Source organism: Crinia signifera, chromosome 2 (assembly GCF_055691185.1).
Source record: "Crinia signifera chromosome 2, ASM5569118v1, whole genome shotgun sequence".
Lineage (NCBI taxonomy): Eukaryota > Metazoa > Chordata > Amphibia > Anura > Myobatrachidae > Crinia > Crinia signifera.
Genome location: NC_139218.1, coordinates 151,733,011 through 151,750,909, shown reverse-complemented (window position 1 = coordinate 151,750,909; position 17,899 = coordinate 151,733,011). Strand labels below are relative to the sequence as shown.

The 17,899-nt window shown below is 44.5% G+C and overlaps 1 protein-coding gene across 1 annotated transcript in view; it reads left to right on the top strand.

Annotated features, from left to right (window-relative positions):
- Positions 1 to 17,899, top strand: part of DEF6 (DEF6 guanine nucleotide exchange factor) — a 133,640-nt gene that overhangs the window by 107,932 nt on the left and 7,809 nt on the right. Inside the window, exons 8-10 of the mRNA XM_083173130.1 lie at positions 3,896 to 4,062; positions 5,222 to 5,420; positions 8,100 to 8,190. Coding sequence (XP_083029256.1) covers positions 3,896 to 4,062; positions 5,222 to 5,420; positions 8,100 to 8,190 — 457 coding nt within the window. The remainder of the gene's footprint in view (positions 1 to 3,895; positions 4,063 to 5,221; positions 5,421 to 8,099; positions 8,191 to 17,899) is intronic.

Below are 17,899 nucleotides of genomic sequence, written 5' to 3'. Positions count from 1 at the left end.
GCACACAGTGTGCCTCGCAGACCTCAGCCTAGACTGCACCAGCAGCATGGCAGCTTTTGAGTAAGGGCAGGGCACCTTGCGTTAAAAACCTGGTCTGCCTGTTATTAGATTAGCGCTTGAGCAGGAAAATCCCAGAAACCTAGGGATTGGAGACTCCAATTCCAGCAGTTTTAGGGCCAATTCCTGGGATTCTGCCGATCTCCTGTCTGGCCACCCTATCTGGAACTTCCTCACAGTAAAGTCTACATTCCAGTGTCCTCTGCTGAAGGAAGGAGAAAACAGCATTTTGGTATTCACCGTTAAATCTATTTCTCCGAATGCACAAGGGACAGGGGACACTGGACCGTCGCCCGCCCGGCGCAGTACTTCCTGCCTGAGTGATTTTTTTCCTGCAATTCTGCTTTTGTTCAGTTACCAAGTCACAAGTCATTGTTCTGTTTACACCTGTTTGTGTCTTTGACCCTTCTTTCTTCAATTTCCAGCTCTCCTTAGCAACAGGGTTTGGGAGGGCTATAGAGGGGAGGAGCTGACACACTACTTATATTTATACTTATATTTAAAGTGCCAGCTCCCAGTTAATTCACTTCTATACTCCCAGGGCCGGCAACAGGGGGGGTCAAGGGGGACATGTGTGATGGGCCCTGGCGATCTGAAGGGCCCCAGAGCCTGGCCGGGGCCCATCTGTAAGCTGTTACCCCCGCAGCAGTCTACTGTGCACTACAGTCAGTGCGTGCCGCCCCCGCCCCGCGTCTGTGTGCAGCTGCCCGCCGCCGCCGGGTCTCTCCAAATGGAGAGGAGAAAAGTGTCCGTGACCATACGCCGCAGCAGCCCCCTCTCCCCCCAGCTGTGCGCAGTCTGAGGTCATGCTGCAGAGCAACAGCCACGTCTGCCCCCGAGACTCCTGCCTGCCTGCCGCACCGAGCCTCCTGCCCACACGCAGCTGTACCAAGCCTCCAGCAGCACCACCGCATCGAGCCTCCAACTCGTCCCCGCTGTGTCAAGCCTGCAGCGATGTATCTCTATCCGGCCCACATGCCCGCTGCGCCGTGTCTTCAGCCTGCCCAGCTGCCATGGTACACTATCCGCATGGAGGGAGCAGCCCATAAAGAACACAACCACACAGGTTGGTTTGGGGTAGGGGTATGCTACCTTCCATATATATATATATATATATATATATATATATACATAGACGATGCAGAAGAAGACAGCAGCGGCACTCATACGGGAACTTTTCAAATAAATTTATCACAGCAAAAAACGGACCGACGTTTCGGGGATTACACGCCCCTTTGTCAAGGTGTAAAAAGCAATACATATATATATATATAGAAAAAAGGGGGGTATCAGAAAGCGCTAAGATACAATCGATAACGATTTAAACATTTGTTATTTAATATAAAATATAAAACGTACAAGTATAAGTACAAGCATAAAATAAGCCCTTATTAGAGTATCACAGATATACAATTGGTGAACATGAATAATTGCTGTTCAATTCAGGAAATCTTGATCACAGATAGCCCTGGGCTATCTGTGATCAAGATTTCCTGAATTGAACAGCAATTATTCATGTTCACCAATTGTATATCTGTGATACCCTAATAAGGGCTTATTTTATTCTTGTACTTATACTTGTACGTTTTATATTTCATATTAAATAACAAATGTTTAAATCGTTATCGATTGTATCTTAGCGCACTCTGATACCCCCCCTTTTTTCCATTTCTATTGTTTGGGTCTTGCCTAACAGAAGACCCTTAAGAGGTGCTGCTCTTATTTCATTAGCGCAGGAAGGGGTCCCCCCACATTTTTATATATATATATATATATATATATATATATATATATATATATATATATATATTAATCTTGTTGCATGCATTGCCCCACAGAATTAGCCACTTTGTCATATCAACTACTGTTACACAAATGGTTGCACTTTTTATGCTTGCCTTTTAACCCATACATCACCATGGCCCTTATTCTGATCGGTGCGGTAATATCCGCGTGCGTTCGTGCCGCCGATGTTTTGTGTCTGCGCATGTGCAGAGGCGTCTCTGCGCATGTGCGAGCGGGGCGTACGGCCAAATCCCGCATGAAATGTGAACACTCCGAACAGGGGGTGGAGAGGGGCGTGAAGGGCTATTTGGGCTTATTACCATATGCATACGCCCCGCGTTTCATGGGCGTTCCCATGCAAACGCTGGGCGTACGTATGGTAATGCAGTCGTGACGCACGTGTAGGGGGCGGACATATGACATTGCCGGATGTCAGCTGCCCACCCAGATCCCTGCTTTTGCACGGAAAAAAGTGTGGTCTGGGGTTGCGGGAGCTGGTGGACCACTCGGTCCTGCATTCGATGGTCTGCGACCATCGAATGATGGGGGAGGTTCCCTGAGATGGAGGAGGCGTATTCCGTGAAAAATACACGTGCGGTCCGTTCGGCCAGCTTCTTACCGCGTACGGACGGAGTTGGCGATCCGTATGGAAGGTGGGGTTTCGCACGCATGGTCCTGGCCGCATATTCGGATCCGGCCGCACTGATCAGAATAAGGGCCCATGTGTTATTCACTAGCTACATCACTGAAGACTCCAGTGATTCATGACAACAGAGTAGTATGTAGTTGGTGGTTAAAAACGTTAAGGAGAATTTTGATACACCACCGTGTGATTTGTTGTTACAATGTTGTCAGGGAATTGTCGGGGAAGTAAGGAGATGGCCATTGATGCACCACTGTGTGCTTTATTGTTTATTTTTGGTGAAACTCTGTATGGAGTTTGATGTACTCACTAAATGCTGTATATCTAGAATGGCTTAATTAGCAGCCTTCATCCTTGGACTGTCATGTCATTCCCTAGCCAACACATAGAGACCACTACCGCAATAGGTCTCACTTACATACCTGCGTCACCCTTATCACTACATACCTGCGTCACCCTTATCACTACATACCTGCGTCACCCATATCACTACATATCTGCGTCACCCATATCACTACAAAGCTGCGTCACCCATATTACTACATATCTGTGTCACCCATATCACTACACACCTGCGTCAGCCATATCACTATATACCTGCGTCAGCCATATCACTATATACCTGCGTCAGCCATATCACTACACACCTGCGTCACCCATATCACTACACACCTGCGTCACCCATATCACTACACACCTGCGTCACCCATATCACTACACACCTACGTCACCCATATCACTGCACACCTGTGTCACCCATACCACTGCACATCTGTGTCGCCCATACCACTGCACACCTGCGTCGCCCATACCACTGCACACCTGTGTCACCCATACCACTGCACACCTGTGTCACCCATACCACTGCACACCTGCGTCGCCCATACCACTGCACACCTGCGTCACCCATATCACTACACACCTGCGTCGCCCATATCACTACACACCTGCGTCATCCATATCACTGCACACCTGCGTCACCCATATCACTGCACACCTGCGTCACCCATATCACTACACACCTGCGTCACCCATATCACTACACACCTGCGTCACCCATATCACTACACACCTGCGTCACCCATATCACTACACACCTGCGTCACCCATATCACTACACACCTGCGTCACCCATATCACTACACACCTGCGTCACCCATATCACTACACACCTGTGTCACCCATATCACTACATACCTGGTCACCCATATCACTACCTACCTGCGTCATCCATATCACTACATTAAAACATTAATTGGTACATGCAGAAGAGGGTTGTGTGGGTTTGGGATTATGTGTGTGTGGGGGGGGGGCTCAGAAATATTAGTGTACAGGGCCCCAAGATTTATTTTGCCAGCCCTGTATACTCCCACTGTAGAGTCTACAATCTCTTCATCATTCTTCCCCAAGGCACGTGCATCTATGGAGGCAGAGATGCAGCAGAAAGAGATGGAAGCTGTGCAGCAAAAACAGAGGATTCGAGAGCTGGAGCAGTTGCAGGAGCTGCTCCAGGATGCTCTTGCCCAAGAAATTAAAGCACACAAAGACGAAGAGGAATACAGACAAGCTCAGGCCAAGTAAAGTATTTTTACTTTACAAAGACATAATTAAATTTGCCTTATTTAGAAGCACACCCATGGTATCATAAGAATACACAGTCTTAATTCTTACATTTCATATTTTAATGATTTTATAGTGTTTTGCAACTATTTTGCCAAAATATTAAAGTGTCCTGAAGCAGACATTAGTGACCTGCAGTTTTTATCTAGATTTATACAGTATTACTGACATGTGATATGTGCTATTTGAGTTTTTAAGACATCCTTTTAGTTTTATATCTAAAAATAAGTTGCATAGTACAAAACTGTTTTGTGGTGTTAAATACAGTTGTTTGTACAATATGCATACACTTTAACAGGAAAGTGTGTTGATTTGCAAGTTCAGATGGTGGAGTCTGCAGGGTTCAAATTATTAGGAACTATTATGTTACTTTCTGAGCAAATTAGGCACGCAGAGAATAGATCTTGGTAATTGGGTGTAATCCTGTAATGTTCTAGTGGTTCATTTTGAAAAGAACTGTAGAGATGGGGCCACACATAGTGGCACAGCGAGTCCCATTCAGCGCTACAGGCTCCTATGCGGCCACTCACACATTAGTGGGTCCTACTGCAGCACAGATTTTTTGGAAGTACACATACATTACAATGGGTGTGTAACACTAGAAATTCGGCAGTGGCCGGATCCTGTTCTGCAGGACTCTTCTCAGCACTAGAGGAACTACTGCACCGTGATTGGCGAAAAGGTGGAAGCATTCTGTAAGATGTGCACTGTACCAAACTTCTGGTGTAAGCACCACCCCTTCAGTGGTTTAGTGGTATACAGTACTTTTCAGTTTTTTTTCTTTGTTCAGTTTATCGCTGTTTATATTTAAAAAAAAAAAAAAAAAGATTGGAATGAGATTACCTAAATAAGCAGAACCAATTTTTGTGTCCGTTAAGGTTTTTATTGCTATACTCATGTACATTGGGGTCTCCCTTACATGGTCAAAACAAACCTCAGGAAGGTTGCACACACATTGAGCCTCAATTAAGGGTAGCTTCCCGAATCTGAACACTTGCTCACTCTCTTATTATTCAGTACACTCACCTCACTATGAGAAATAATACTGTTTTATAGTTTGCTTTGACCACAGAATTTCAGATGTAATATTCTCTATGTGGTGCTATTTGCCAACAGACTGCTGGCACAAGAAGAGGACAAACTTCGAGCCCTTCTTAAGATGCGGGAAGAACAGACACTTTATGTTGAGAGAGCACAAAGGGAGAAACAAGAGCTGCAACAGGAGATGGAGATAAAGAGTACCGAACTACAGGAGGCACAGAGACAACTAGAAGATGTACGAGAGAACAGACAGAGGGCTGACAGAGATGTACAGGTGTGTGATGCTGATTTTGTGGTTAGCATGGAGAGGCATAACTAGGGAATGTGACACCTAAAGCAAGATGAATAATGCTATTCAGTCCCCTTTAAGTGCAGGTTTATTTATTAGTAGTGTACCAGAGGTTTTAAACCAAGGTCCTGATTCAGACCTAATCGCAGCCCAGATCGATCAGCTAAACGCTGCCTTGCCTTAGTAGCACCTGCCCCTGTGCATGGCTGCGAAGAGTGAGAAATCCACTTCCCATCGAATGGTATCCCTCCCCACCATGTGCAGAGCCACGTAAGTCAATTCTTGTTCAGCGCTGCGATAGCCATGGGGAGATCGGGCTGCTGATAACATCAGTGGCCCTCCCAATGGCCGGGCACATCTGCGCTTCAGTGCGGCACTTACAGAAAACACTGAGATGCCACCCACAAACGCTGTTCGCCTGTTAGTCAGCCAGCATATGGCCTGTGATCACTGTCCGTCACTGGTTGTGGTGGCATGGAGGGCTCACGCATGCCTAGTCCTTTAATAATCACAAGGGCTGATTCAGCAGCCCTGTTAATCAGGGCTGAATCAGCCCCATGTCCTAATATTTTTACCTTAAATGAAAATACAGGTTTTCCCTACCTTTTAACCCACTCAGGGGGTGTGTACAAAAAAAAATAGAAAAATTCAGTGTGAGCTTGGAGTTGGATTTCAAACGTAATGGCAGTGCAAGATTGCCATTAGAGCAGCTCACAGGATAAGCTTGCATATTATTGGATTTTACCCCTGTGTTTTTTTTTCCCCTAGACAATCCATACTCCCAAGATTACAGCTCAAGTTTGTGGAGACTGTTATGTATATATTACAGTTTGTCCTGAAAATTATAACACAGGTGATAAAAATACAAAAATGGAAAATGACTGCACCCACTCCTGATTCTCCTGTACATTGGTGCTATATAAATGACCAATTAATAAATTGCACAATGGGTTGAGGACACTAAAGTAAAACATTTGTGTTGACCCATGTAGCTTAAGAACAAATTATTCAAAGTATTGGAGAGTGAGTCTTCATCCTAAAATATGTGACTGTTGGATATAATAACATCTACAGAACTAATTAAAATTAGTATATGGGTTACCTGAATTAATTTAAGCTCAATAGCAAGTATAACAAAATCCTGTTCTTATTAGCTTTGTGATGTTAAATGAGGTGATTGTGAAGTTATGTATGTTGTTATGTATGTTGCATTTACCTTCATTTAGTGTTATTCTATGAGGCATCTACACAATGGGCCTTATTCTAGTTCACTCTTTCTGACAAAATCCTTCTTTGATCGACAAAACCATGTGCACTGCAGGGGGGCAGATATAAAATGTGCAGAGAGAATTAGATTTGGGTGAGTTATTTTGTTTCTGTGCAGGGTAAATACTGACTGCTTTATTTTTACAATGCAATATAAATCTCACTTTTAAGTAAAACCCCACCCAAATCTAATGCTCTCTTCACAAGTAACATCTGCCCCATCTGCAGTACACACTGTTTCATACCTCCCAACAGTCCTGAAAACTGCGGGAATGTCCCGGTTTTCGGGGGACATTCCCGTGTCCCTACCGCGGCCGGCAGTGTCCTGCGGCGAGGAGGGGGGGCTGTTGGGAGTCCCCCCTGTCGGCTGGTGAGCAGCGGTGAATAAACGCTGTGCGCATGTGCACAGTGTCTATTCCCGCAGCCAGGGGGCTGGGGGCATGGCTAGAGGCTCACAGAGCCTCTGGGTCATGCTCCCATAGCGTCAAAATGGGGGCATGGCCTCGCAGGTGAGCCGCGAGTATAGGCCACACCCCAACTTTTTTTTTTCAACGCACCTACGGTGCGCAGTCCCCTGTCCCTCCTCCGGCTCCCAAGAAATTGGGAGGTATGTAGTTTTGTCCATCTAAGAAGGATTTTGTCAGAAAGAGTGAACTAGACTAAGGCCTAATGTTTCTAACATTCCTCATACTCCTTTGCCTTTTGCTTTGTCCTATTTGTTTTTCTCTCCTTTTACAGTAGGTATTACTGGTTAACCGCTTAACCCCATACACACTAGGCGATATTGTGCACAATATAACTAAAAAGGGGCTTTCTCAGCGATATTGTGGACAATATAGCCTAGCATGTATACTTCCTGTCATTATAGATGCGCACTCCTGCGTCCATCATGTCCAGTCGAGTGAGATCAATGTTAAAAATGGCCATGCTGCCACCCCCCTGCCATAGCTCACCTTGGAGCCAACATCAGCAATTGATGATGCACTTGCCGATGCCTTCATCCCTGATGCCGCCAATATTGGCAGCAGGGGGGCATTGGCAAGTGTGTATGGGGTTTTGGTCGATCCAGAAATGTATGTGTTGCTTATGATGTTTGTTTTGGTTCATTTTTTTGGATTCTAAAACCCTAATACAAAGACTGTACCCAATTTAAAATAGATGATACAACTATTTGTTAATGCACAATGTTGTTTTTTTTCTCTTGAGTTTTTTTTTTACATTTCATCTGTTCCTGTACCTTCTCTATTATGCTTGTATTGGCTACACTGAATCCCTTCCTTGTTGTATTACCTTTAGTCTTTCCTGTGTCTCTTTATTCTAGCCTTATGTTTTAGTAATTTGTAATCTTCCATTCCATAAACAAATGTTTAAAATTGTGTAAATTTCTTCCCAATTTAGGTAGCTCAAAGGAAACTTCATCAAGCCAGTACTAATGTTCGAAACTGGAATGTGCAGATGAACAGATTAATGCATCCAATAGCTCCGGGAGGTTAGACATTTATTTATACAATAAGCATATTGCATTTTCATTCAGCTTCGCTGCACCACAAATTACATAAAATCTTCCCATTTTTCCTCTACTTTTGTTCCAGTTTATCTTATTTTAAGTTCTGTAGAGTAAAGCCAGCATTTCCTGAAATATCCCAACTAAACCCATCCACCGTACAATTTATCCTCTACTTTTCTGTGCCAATACTTTAATGGCCTCGCTCAGCTCTTGGGAATAATTTTCAAAATTGTAGACTCTGTTACAGCATATAAAATCTATTTTGTATCTGTGTTGGTCTTTGCTATTTAGTTATCCAAGAGCCAAGTTTAGGAGCCAGAGCTGCAGTTCTCTAAGAGCCAGGAATTACAGAATAGTAAAGTTTAAAGGGAGATACAATATAGGATTGAGAATGCTGGTTTACAGATACAAGTTTAACCCCTTCCCGACATTTGACGTACATTTACGTCATGGCCGGGATGTACTTCCCGACACATGGCATAAATGTACGTCATGACTTTAAACTGTCACTGCGTCTCGAGACGCAGTGACAGAGGGACGATGTCTGCTGTCCCTGACAGCAGACATGTCCCTGCATGCCCAGGGGGGCTGCGATGTCGCCCCCCCGTCGGCGATCGCTGTGATTGGCTGTTCAGTGTGAACAGCCATTCACAGCGTTTTCCTGTGTTACCAGCGAATCAGACGCTCGGTAACACAGGTGTCAATCACCGCCGGGCGTCAGGGGGCATGAGGGGGTCATCGGTGACGATGACACCTCACCCCACCCTCACCCCACCTGCCCCCAAGGCTGTGATTGGTCCGTGGGACCCACGGACCAATCACAGCCAAGGCGCGACATTTAAACTAACGGTGACTGCGCTGCAGACGCCATTCCGGTCTGGAATAGCGTGCAGAGCGGTCACCGTGCCTATCTGCCGTGATACTGACCTGATCCTTGCTAATACTTACCTGATCCTTGCAAATACCTTACCTGATTACCTGATCACTGCTTGTAGCGTGCTGGACGCTTCCTGGATCTGACTTCTTGGGACTTCCTGCTGCTGCTGCAGTGTGATAGAGAGATAGAGAGATAGAGAGAGAGATAGAGAGATAGTGACAGAGAGAGCTATATTTTGTGTCTGCTACCCCCCCTTTTTGGGGGTGCAGGGGTTTTTTATATATAAATAACTGTCAGTGCTGCTGCTGCAGTGTCATAGAGTGATAGATAGTGATAGATAGTGATAGATAGTGAGAGATAGAGAGATTTGTGTCTGCTACCCCCCCTTTTTGGGGGTGCAGGTTTTTTTTTTATATATATAACTGTCAGTGCTGCTGCTGCAGTGTCATAGAGTGATAGATAGTGATAGATAGTGAGAGATAGTGATAGATAGTGAGAGATAGAGAGATAGAGAGAGATAGTGACAGAGAGTGATAGAGAGTGTATATTTTGTGTCTGCTACCCCCCCTTTTTGGGGGGTGCAGGTTTTTTTTTATACATATAACTGTCAGTGCTGCTGCTGCAGTGTCCTAGAGTGATAGATAGTGATAGATAGTGATAGATAGTGATAGATAGTGAGAGATAGTGATAGATAGAGAGAGATAGAGAGAGATAGAGAGAGAGAGTGATAGAGAGTTTATATTTTGTGTCTGCTACCCCCCCTTTTGTGCTGATCAGTATATCTGTGCTGATCAGCAACTTTTTGGGGGCGCAGGGTTTTTTTTTTTTTATATATATACCTGTCAGTTGCTGCCAGTTGCACTGTCAGTTGCACCAAAGGTTGTGCACCTGCTGCCCCTCACTGGTAATCAGTGTTGCATCACTGATCACCTTTTTTTTTTTGAGGCTGCTGTGGGTCTTTTTTTAATTTTTTTTTTACACACACTGTGATTTTGTGGGTGTCCTGTGGCCACTGTGCGCTGATCAGTGACGTACATCACTGATCAGCTTTTTCGGCACAGGGTTGATCTATTTTTTTTTTTTTTTTTTTGATCAAATTCCTGTTGCCTTTGAGCGCTGTTCAGTGACGGACGTTACTGACCAACATCTGTGCTCAATTTTTGTCGCAGGAGCTTTTTTTTTTTTTTTTTTAACCCCTTCAATTTTTTTTTTTTTTTTATTGGGTTCAAATTCCTGTATAAAGTATTTTTTTTTTCTGCACTACATACACACTACACACTACATACCCCCCGGGTTGAAATAAAGTTTGTACCCCCCCCCTACACTATACACGTGTTGAAACATTTCACTACCAGTAACACAAAAATAAAAATGGCATCCCAAATGTCATCCCAAATGTCATCCCAAATGTCATCCCAGTCATCCAGAAGAATGTATTCAGCGGAGGAGGCATATGCCATGCTTGCCTCTGATTCTGACACAGCCAGTGAGGCAAGCGGGGAATTTGAAGGATTCATCTTAAGCTCCTCTTCCTCCTCTAGTGATGAGGGACCCCCTCAAAGACGCCCCCGTAGAGCAGCTGAGACCCCCCCCCCCCCCAATAATTGATCTCGTATGGACCCCACCACCAGACAATTTTGAGCCCCAGGTTCCTGAGTTTTTGGCCATGCCAGGAATCCAATTTGATTCCACAGGTCTCAGAGAAATTGACTTTTTCAAATTATTTTTCTCTGATGATTTTATAAATTTAATTGTGGACCAAACTAATTTATATGCCCAGCAGTTTATTGCTCAAAACCCCACGTCATCATTTGCTAGGTGGACCCCTGTAGATGCAGTAGAGATGATGACGTTTTGGGGTCTGGTGTTTCATATGGGCATAGTAAAAAAGCCAGAAATTAGGCAATATTGGAGTACAGATGTTCTGTACAGCACCCCATTTTACCGTATGGCCATGCCCCGGGCTCGATTTGAGACGATCCTTAAATTTTTGCATTACAACGATAATGCACAGTGCCCACCCAGAGATGATCCCACCTTTGACCGGCTATTCAAAGTCAGGCCGGTCATTGATCATTTCAGTGCCAAATTTGAAGAGATGTACATCCCAGATAAATTCATTTGCATAGACGAGTCCCTTATACATTTTAAAGGAAGGGTTAAATTCCGCCAGTACCTTCCCAGTAAGAGGGCAAGGTATGGCATAAAAATGTATAAGCTGTGTGAAAGCACCTCAGGGTACACCCACAGGTTTAGGGTATATGAAGGGAAGGATTCAAGAATTGAACCGCCAGAATGCCCCCCCTCCCTCGTAGGTGTTAGTGGAAAAATTGTCTGGGATTTAGTGCACCCCTTCCTGGATAAAGGTTATCACCTATATGTGGATAACTTTTACACCAGCATCCCCCTGTTTAAGGCCCTTGGTTCAAGAGGTACAGCAGCTTGCGGTACTGTGCGCAAGAACCAAAGAGGCCTCCCAAAAACGCACATTGCCCAAGTAATGAGAAGGGGTGAAAGCAGGGGAATATGCACCGAAAATATGTTGTTGGTCAAATATAAGGACAAGAGGGATGTCCTTATACTGACAACAATTCACGGAGACAGTACCACCTCCGTCCCTGTACGAGGTACCAGTACCCACACCTCAAAACCTAATTGTATCCTGGATTACAATAGGTACATGGGCGGAGTGGATCTTTCAGATCAGGTACTGAAGCCGTACAGTGCCCTGCGGAAAACAAAAATCTGGTACAAGAAGCTGGCCGTGTATATCATCCAGATGGCACTGTATAACGCTTACGTGCTATTCCGTTCTACCGGCCAGAGGGGGACATTTATGCACTTTCAAGAGGAAGTCATAAAGGGCCTAGTATTTGGGAACCAGCAGGCAGAGGGCCCCAGTACTTCTAGTACTGGCCCCCGTATTGTACCAGGGCAGCATTTTCCTGATGAAATCCCCTCCACTGGAAAAAAGGGCAGGACACAAAAAAGGTGCAAAGTTTGCTATAAAAAGGGAATAAGAAAGCAAACTATTTTCCAGTGTGACACTTGCCCCGACAAACCCGGCCTATGTATAAAGGAGTGTTTTAAAATATACCACACATCTATGGATTTTTAGGTTCATCATTTCACCGTGCTTCGGGGGTCTTGCTAATGCCACATAGCACCCACCATTCATTCCACCAGAATCTGAGCCGCAAAATCCAAAAATCACTCCTTCCCTTCTGAGTCCTGCCATGCACCCAACTGGTATTTTTTGGTCACATGTGAGCAATTGCCGTACTCGGGAGAAATTGGGGCACAGATTTTGGGGTGCTTTTTCTCCTTCATACCTTCTGAAAATGAAAAATTTTGAGCCAGAACTGCATTTTTTTGTAAAAAAATGTAATTTTTCATTTTCACTGCCCAGTTGTATCAAAATTGGTGAAACCCCTGGGGGTTCGAAATTTACACTATACCCCTAGATGAATTCCCTGAGGGGTGTAGTTTGCAAAATGGGGTCACTTGTGGGGGGGTTCCACTGTATTGGTGCTTTGGGGGTCTTGCTAATGCGACATAGCACCCACCAACATTCCACCAGAATTTGTGCTGCAAAATCCAAATATCACTCCTTCCCTTCTGAGTCCTGCCACTTTTTGGTCACACATGAGGCATTGCCGTACTCGGGAGAAATTGGGGCACAGATTTTGGGGTGCTTTTTCTCCTTCATACCTTCTGAAAATGAAAAATTTTGAGCCAGAACTGCATTTTTGTGTAAAAAAATGTAATTTTTCATTTTCACTCACCAGTTGTATCAAAATTGGTGAAACCCCTGGGGGTTTGAAATGTACACTATACCCCTAGATGAATTCCCTGAGGGGTGTAGTTTGCAAAATGGGGTCACTTGTGGGGGGGTTCCACTGTATTGGTGCTTTGGGGGTCTTGCTAATGCGACATAGCACCCACCAACATTCCACCAGAATTTGTGCTGCAAAATCCAAATATCACTCCTTCCCTTCTGAGTCCTGCCACTTTTTGGTCACACATGAGGCATTGCCGTACTCGGGAGAAATTGGGGCACAGATTTTGGGGTGCTTTTTCTCCTTCATACCTTCTGAAAATGAAAAATTTTGAGCCAGAACTGCATTTTTGTGTAAAAAAATGTAATTTTTCATTTTCACTGCCCAGTTGTATCAAAATTGGTGAAACCCCTGGGGGTTTGAAATGTACACTATACCCCTAGATGAATTCCCTGAGGGGTGTAGTTTGCAAAATGGGGTCACTTGTGGGGGGGTTCCACTGTATTGGTGCTTTGGGGGTCTTGCTAATGCGACATAGCACCCACCAACATTCCACCACCAAAAATCACTCCTTCCCTTCTGAGTCCTGCCATGCACCCAACTGGTATTTTTTGGTCACATATGAGGCATTGCCATACTCGGGAGAAATTGGGGCACAGATTTTGGGGTGCTTTGTCTCCTTCATTCCTTGTGAAAATGAAAAATTTTGAGCCAGAACTGCATTTTTGTGTAAAAAAATGTAATTTTTCATTTTCACTGCCCAGTTGTATCAAAATTGGTGAAACCCCTGGGGGTTTGAAATGTACACTATACCCCTAGATGAATTCCCTGAGGGGTGTAGTTTGCAAAATGGGGTCACTTGTGGGGGTTTCCACTGTATTGGTGCTTGGGGGGTCTTGCTAATGCAACATAGCACCCACCAACATTCCACCAGAATCTGAGCTGCAAAATCCAAAAATCACTCCTTCCTTTCTGAGTCCTGCCATGCACCCAAATGGTATTTTTTGGTCACATGTGAGGCATTGCCGTACTCGGGAGAAATTGGGGCACAGATTTTGGGGTGCTTTGTCTCCTTCATTCCTTGTGAAAATGAAAAATTTTGAGCCAGAACTGCATTTTTGTGTAAAAAATGTAATTTTGCATTTGCACAGCCCAGTTGTATCAAAATTGGTGAAACCCCTGGGGGTTTGAAATGTACACTATACCCCTAGATGAATTCCCTGAGGGGTGTAGTTTGCAAAATGGGGTCACTTGTGGGGGGGTTCCACTGTATTGGTGCTTGGGGGGTCTTGCTAATGCGACATAGCACCCACCAAAATTCCACCAGAATCTGAGCTGCAAAATCCAAAAATCACTCCTTCCCTTCTGAGTCCTGCCATGCGCCCAAATGGTATTTTTTGGTCACATGTGAGGCATTGCCGTACTCGGGAGAAATTGGGGCACAGATTTTGGGGTGCTTTTTCTCCTTCATACCTTCTGAAAATGAAAAATTTTGAGCCAGAACTGCATTTTTGTGTAAAAAAATGTAATTTTTCATTTTCACTGCCCAGTTGTATCAAAATTGGTGAAACCCCTGGGGGTTTGAAATGTACACTATACCCCTAGATGAATTCCCTGAGGGGTGTAGTTTGCAAAATGGGGTCACTTGTGGGGGGGTTCCACTGTATTGGTGCTTTGGGGGTCTTGCTAATGCGACATAGCACCCACCAACATTCCACCACCAAAAATCACTCCTTCCCTTCTGAGTCCTGCCATGCACCCAAATGGTATTTTTTGGTCACATGTGAGGCATTGCCGTACTCGGGAGAAATTGGGGCACAGATTTTGGGGTGCTTTGTCTCCTTCATTCCTTGTGAAAATGAAAAATTTTGAGCCAGAACTGCATTTTTGTGTAAAAAATGTAATTTTGCATTTGCACAGCCCAGTTGTATCAAAATTGGTGAAACCCCTGGGGGTTTGAAATGTACACTATACCCCTAGATGAATTCCCTGAGGGGTGTAGTTTGCAAAATGGGGTCACTTGTGGGGGGGTTCCACTGTATTGGTGCTTGGGGGGTCTTGCTAATGCGACATAGCACCCACCAAAATTCCACCAGAATCTGAGCTGCAAAATCCAAAAATCACTCCTTCCCTTCTGAGTCCTGCCATGCGCCCAAATGGTATTTTTTGGTCACATGTGAGGCATTGCCGTACTCGGGAGAAATTGGGGCACAGATTTTGGGGTGCTTTTTCTCCTTCATACCTTCTGAAAATGAAAAATTTTGAGCCAGAACTGCATTTTTGTGTAAAAAAATGTAATTTTTCATTTTCACTGCCCAGTTGTATCAAAATTGGTGAAACCCCTGGGGGTTTGAAATGTACACTATACCCCTAGATGAATTCCCTGAGGGGTGTAGTTTGCAAAATGGGGTCACTTGTGGGGGGGTTCCACTGTATTGGTGCTTTGGGGGTCTTGCTAATGCGACATAGCACCCACCAACATTCCACCACCAAAAATCACTCCTTCCCTTCTGAGTCCTGCCATGCACCCAACTGGTATTTTTTGGTCACATATGAGGCATTGCCATACTCGGGAGAAATTGGGGCACAGATTTTGGGGTGCTTTGTCTCCTTCATTCCTTGTGAAAATGAAAAATTTTGAGCCAGAACTGCATTTTTGTGTAAAAAAATGTAATTTTTCATTTTCACTGCCCAGTTGTATCAAAATTGGTGAAACCCCTGGGGGTTTGAAATGTACACTATACCCCTAGATGAATTCCCTGAGGGGTGTAGTTTGCAAAATGGGGTCACTTGTGGGGGGGTTCCACTGTATTGGTGCTTGGGGGGTCTTGCTAATGCAACATAGCACCCACCAACATTCCACCAGAATCTGAGCTGCAAAATCCAAAAATCACTCCTTCCTTTCTGAGTCCTGCCATGCACCCAAATGGTATTTTTTGGTCACATGTGAGGCATTGCCGTACTCGGGAGAAATTGGGGCACAGATTTTGGGGTGCTTTGTCTCCTTCATTCCTTGTGAAAATGAAAAATTTTGAGCCAGAACTGCATTTTTGTGTAAAAAATGTAATTTTTGCATTTGCACAGCCCAGTTGTATCAAAATTGGTGAAACCCCTGGGGGTTTGAAATGTACACTATACCCCTAGATGAATTCCCTGAGGGGTGTAGTTTGCAAAATGGGGTCACTTGTGGGGGGGTTCCACTGTATTGGTGCTTGGGGGGTCTTGCTAATGCGACATAGCACCCACCAAAATTCCACCAGAATCTGAGCTGCAAAATCCAAAAATCACTCCTTCCCTTCTGAGTCCTGCCATGCGCCCAAATGGTATTTTTTGGTCACATGTGAGGCATTGCCGTACTCGGGAGAAATTGGGGCACAGATTTTGGGGTGCTTTTTCTCCTTCATACATTCTGAAAATGAAAAATTTTGAGCCAGAACTGCATTTTTGTGTAAAAAAATGTAATTTTTCATTTTCACTGCCCAGTTGTATCAAAATTGGTGAAACCCCTGGGGGTTTGAAATGTACACTATACCCCTAGATGAATTCCCTGAGGGGTGTAGTTTGCAAAATGGGGTCACTTGTGGGGGGGTTCCACTGTATTGGTGCTTTGGGGGTCTTGCTAATGCGACATAGCACCCACCAACATTCCACCACCAAAAATCACTCCTTCCCTTCTGAGTCCTGCCATGCACCCAACTGGTATTTTTTGGTCACATATGAGGCATTGCCATACTCGGGAGAAATTGGGGCACAGATTTTGGGGTGCTTTGTCTCCTTCATTCCTTGTGAAAATGAAAAATTTTGAGCCAGAACTGCATTTTTGTGTAAAAAAATGTAATTTTTCATTTTCACTGCCCAGTTGTATCAAAATTGGTGAAACCCCTGGGGGTTTGAAATGTACACTATACCCCTAGATGAATTCCCTGAGGGGTGTAGTTTGCAAAATGGGGTCACTTGTGGGGGGGTTCCACTGTATTGGTGCTTGGGGGGTCTTGCTAATGCAACATAGCACCCACCAACATTCCACCAGAATCTGAGCTGCAAAATCCAAAAATCACTCCTTCCTTTCTGAGTCCTGCCATGCACCCAAATGGTATTTTTTGGTCACATGTGAGGCATTGCCGTACTCGGGAGAAATTGGGGCACAGATTTTGGGGTGCTTTGTCTCCTTCATTCCTTGTGAAAATGAAAAATTTTGAGCCAGAACTGCATTTTTGTGTAAAAAATGTAATTTTGCATTTGCACAGCCCAGTTGTATCAAAATTGGTGAAACCCCTGGGGGTTTGAAATGTACACTATACCCCTAGATGAATTCCCTGAGGGGTGTAGTTTGCAAAATGGGGTCACTTGTGGGGGGGTTCCACTGTATTGGTGCTTGGGGGGTCTTGCTAATGCGACATAGCACCCACCAAAATTCCACCAGAATCTGAGCTGCAAAATCCAAAAATCACTCCTTCCCTTCTGAGTCCTGCCATGCGCCCAAATGGTATTTTTTGGTCACATGTGAGGCATTGCCGTACTCGGGAGAAATTGGGGCACAGATTTTGGGGTGCTTTTTCTCCTTCATACCTTCTGAAAATGAAAAATTTTGAGCCAGAACTGCATTTTTGTGTAAAAAAATGTAATTTTTCATTTTCACTGCCCAGTTGTATCAAAATTGGTGAAACCCCTGGGGGTTTGAAATGTACACTATACCCCTAGATGAATTCCCTGAGGGGTGTAGTTTGCAAAATGGGGTCACTTGTGGGGGGGTTCCACTGTATTGGTGCTTTGGGGGTCTTGCTAATGCGACATAGCACCCACCAACATTCCACCACCAAAAATCACTCCTTCCCTTCTGAGTCCTGCCATGCACCCAACTGGTATTTTTTGGTCACATATGAGGCATTGCCATACTCGGGAGAAATTGGGGCACAGATTTTGGGGTGCTTTGTCTCCTTCATTTCTTGTGAAAATGAAAAATTTTGAGCCAGAACTGCATTTTTGTGTAAAAAAATGTAATTTTTCATTTTCACTGCCCAGTTGTATCAAAATT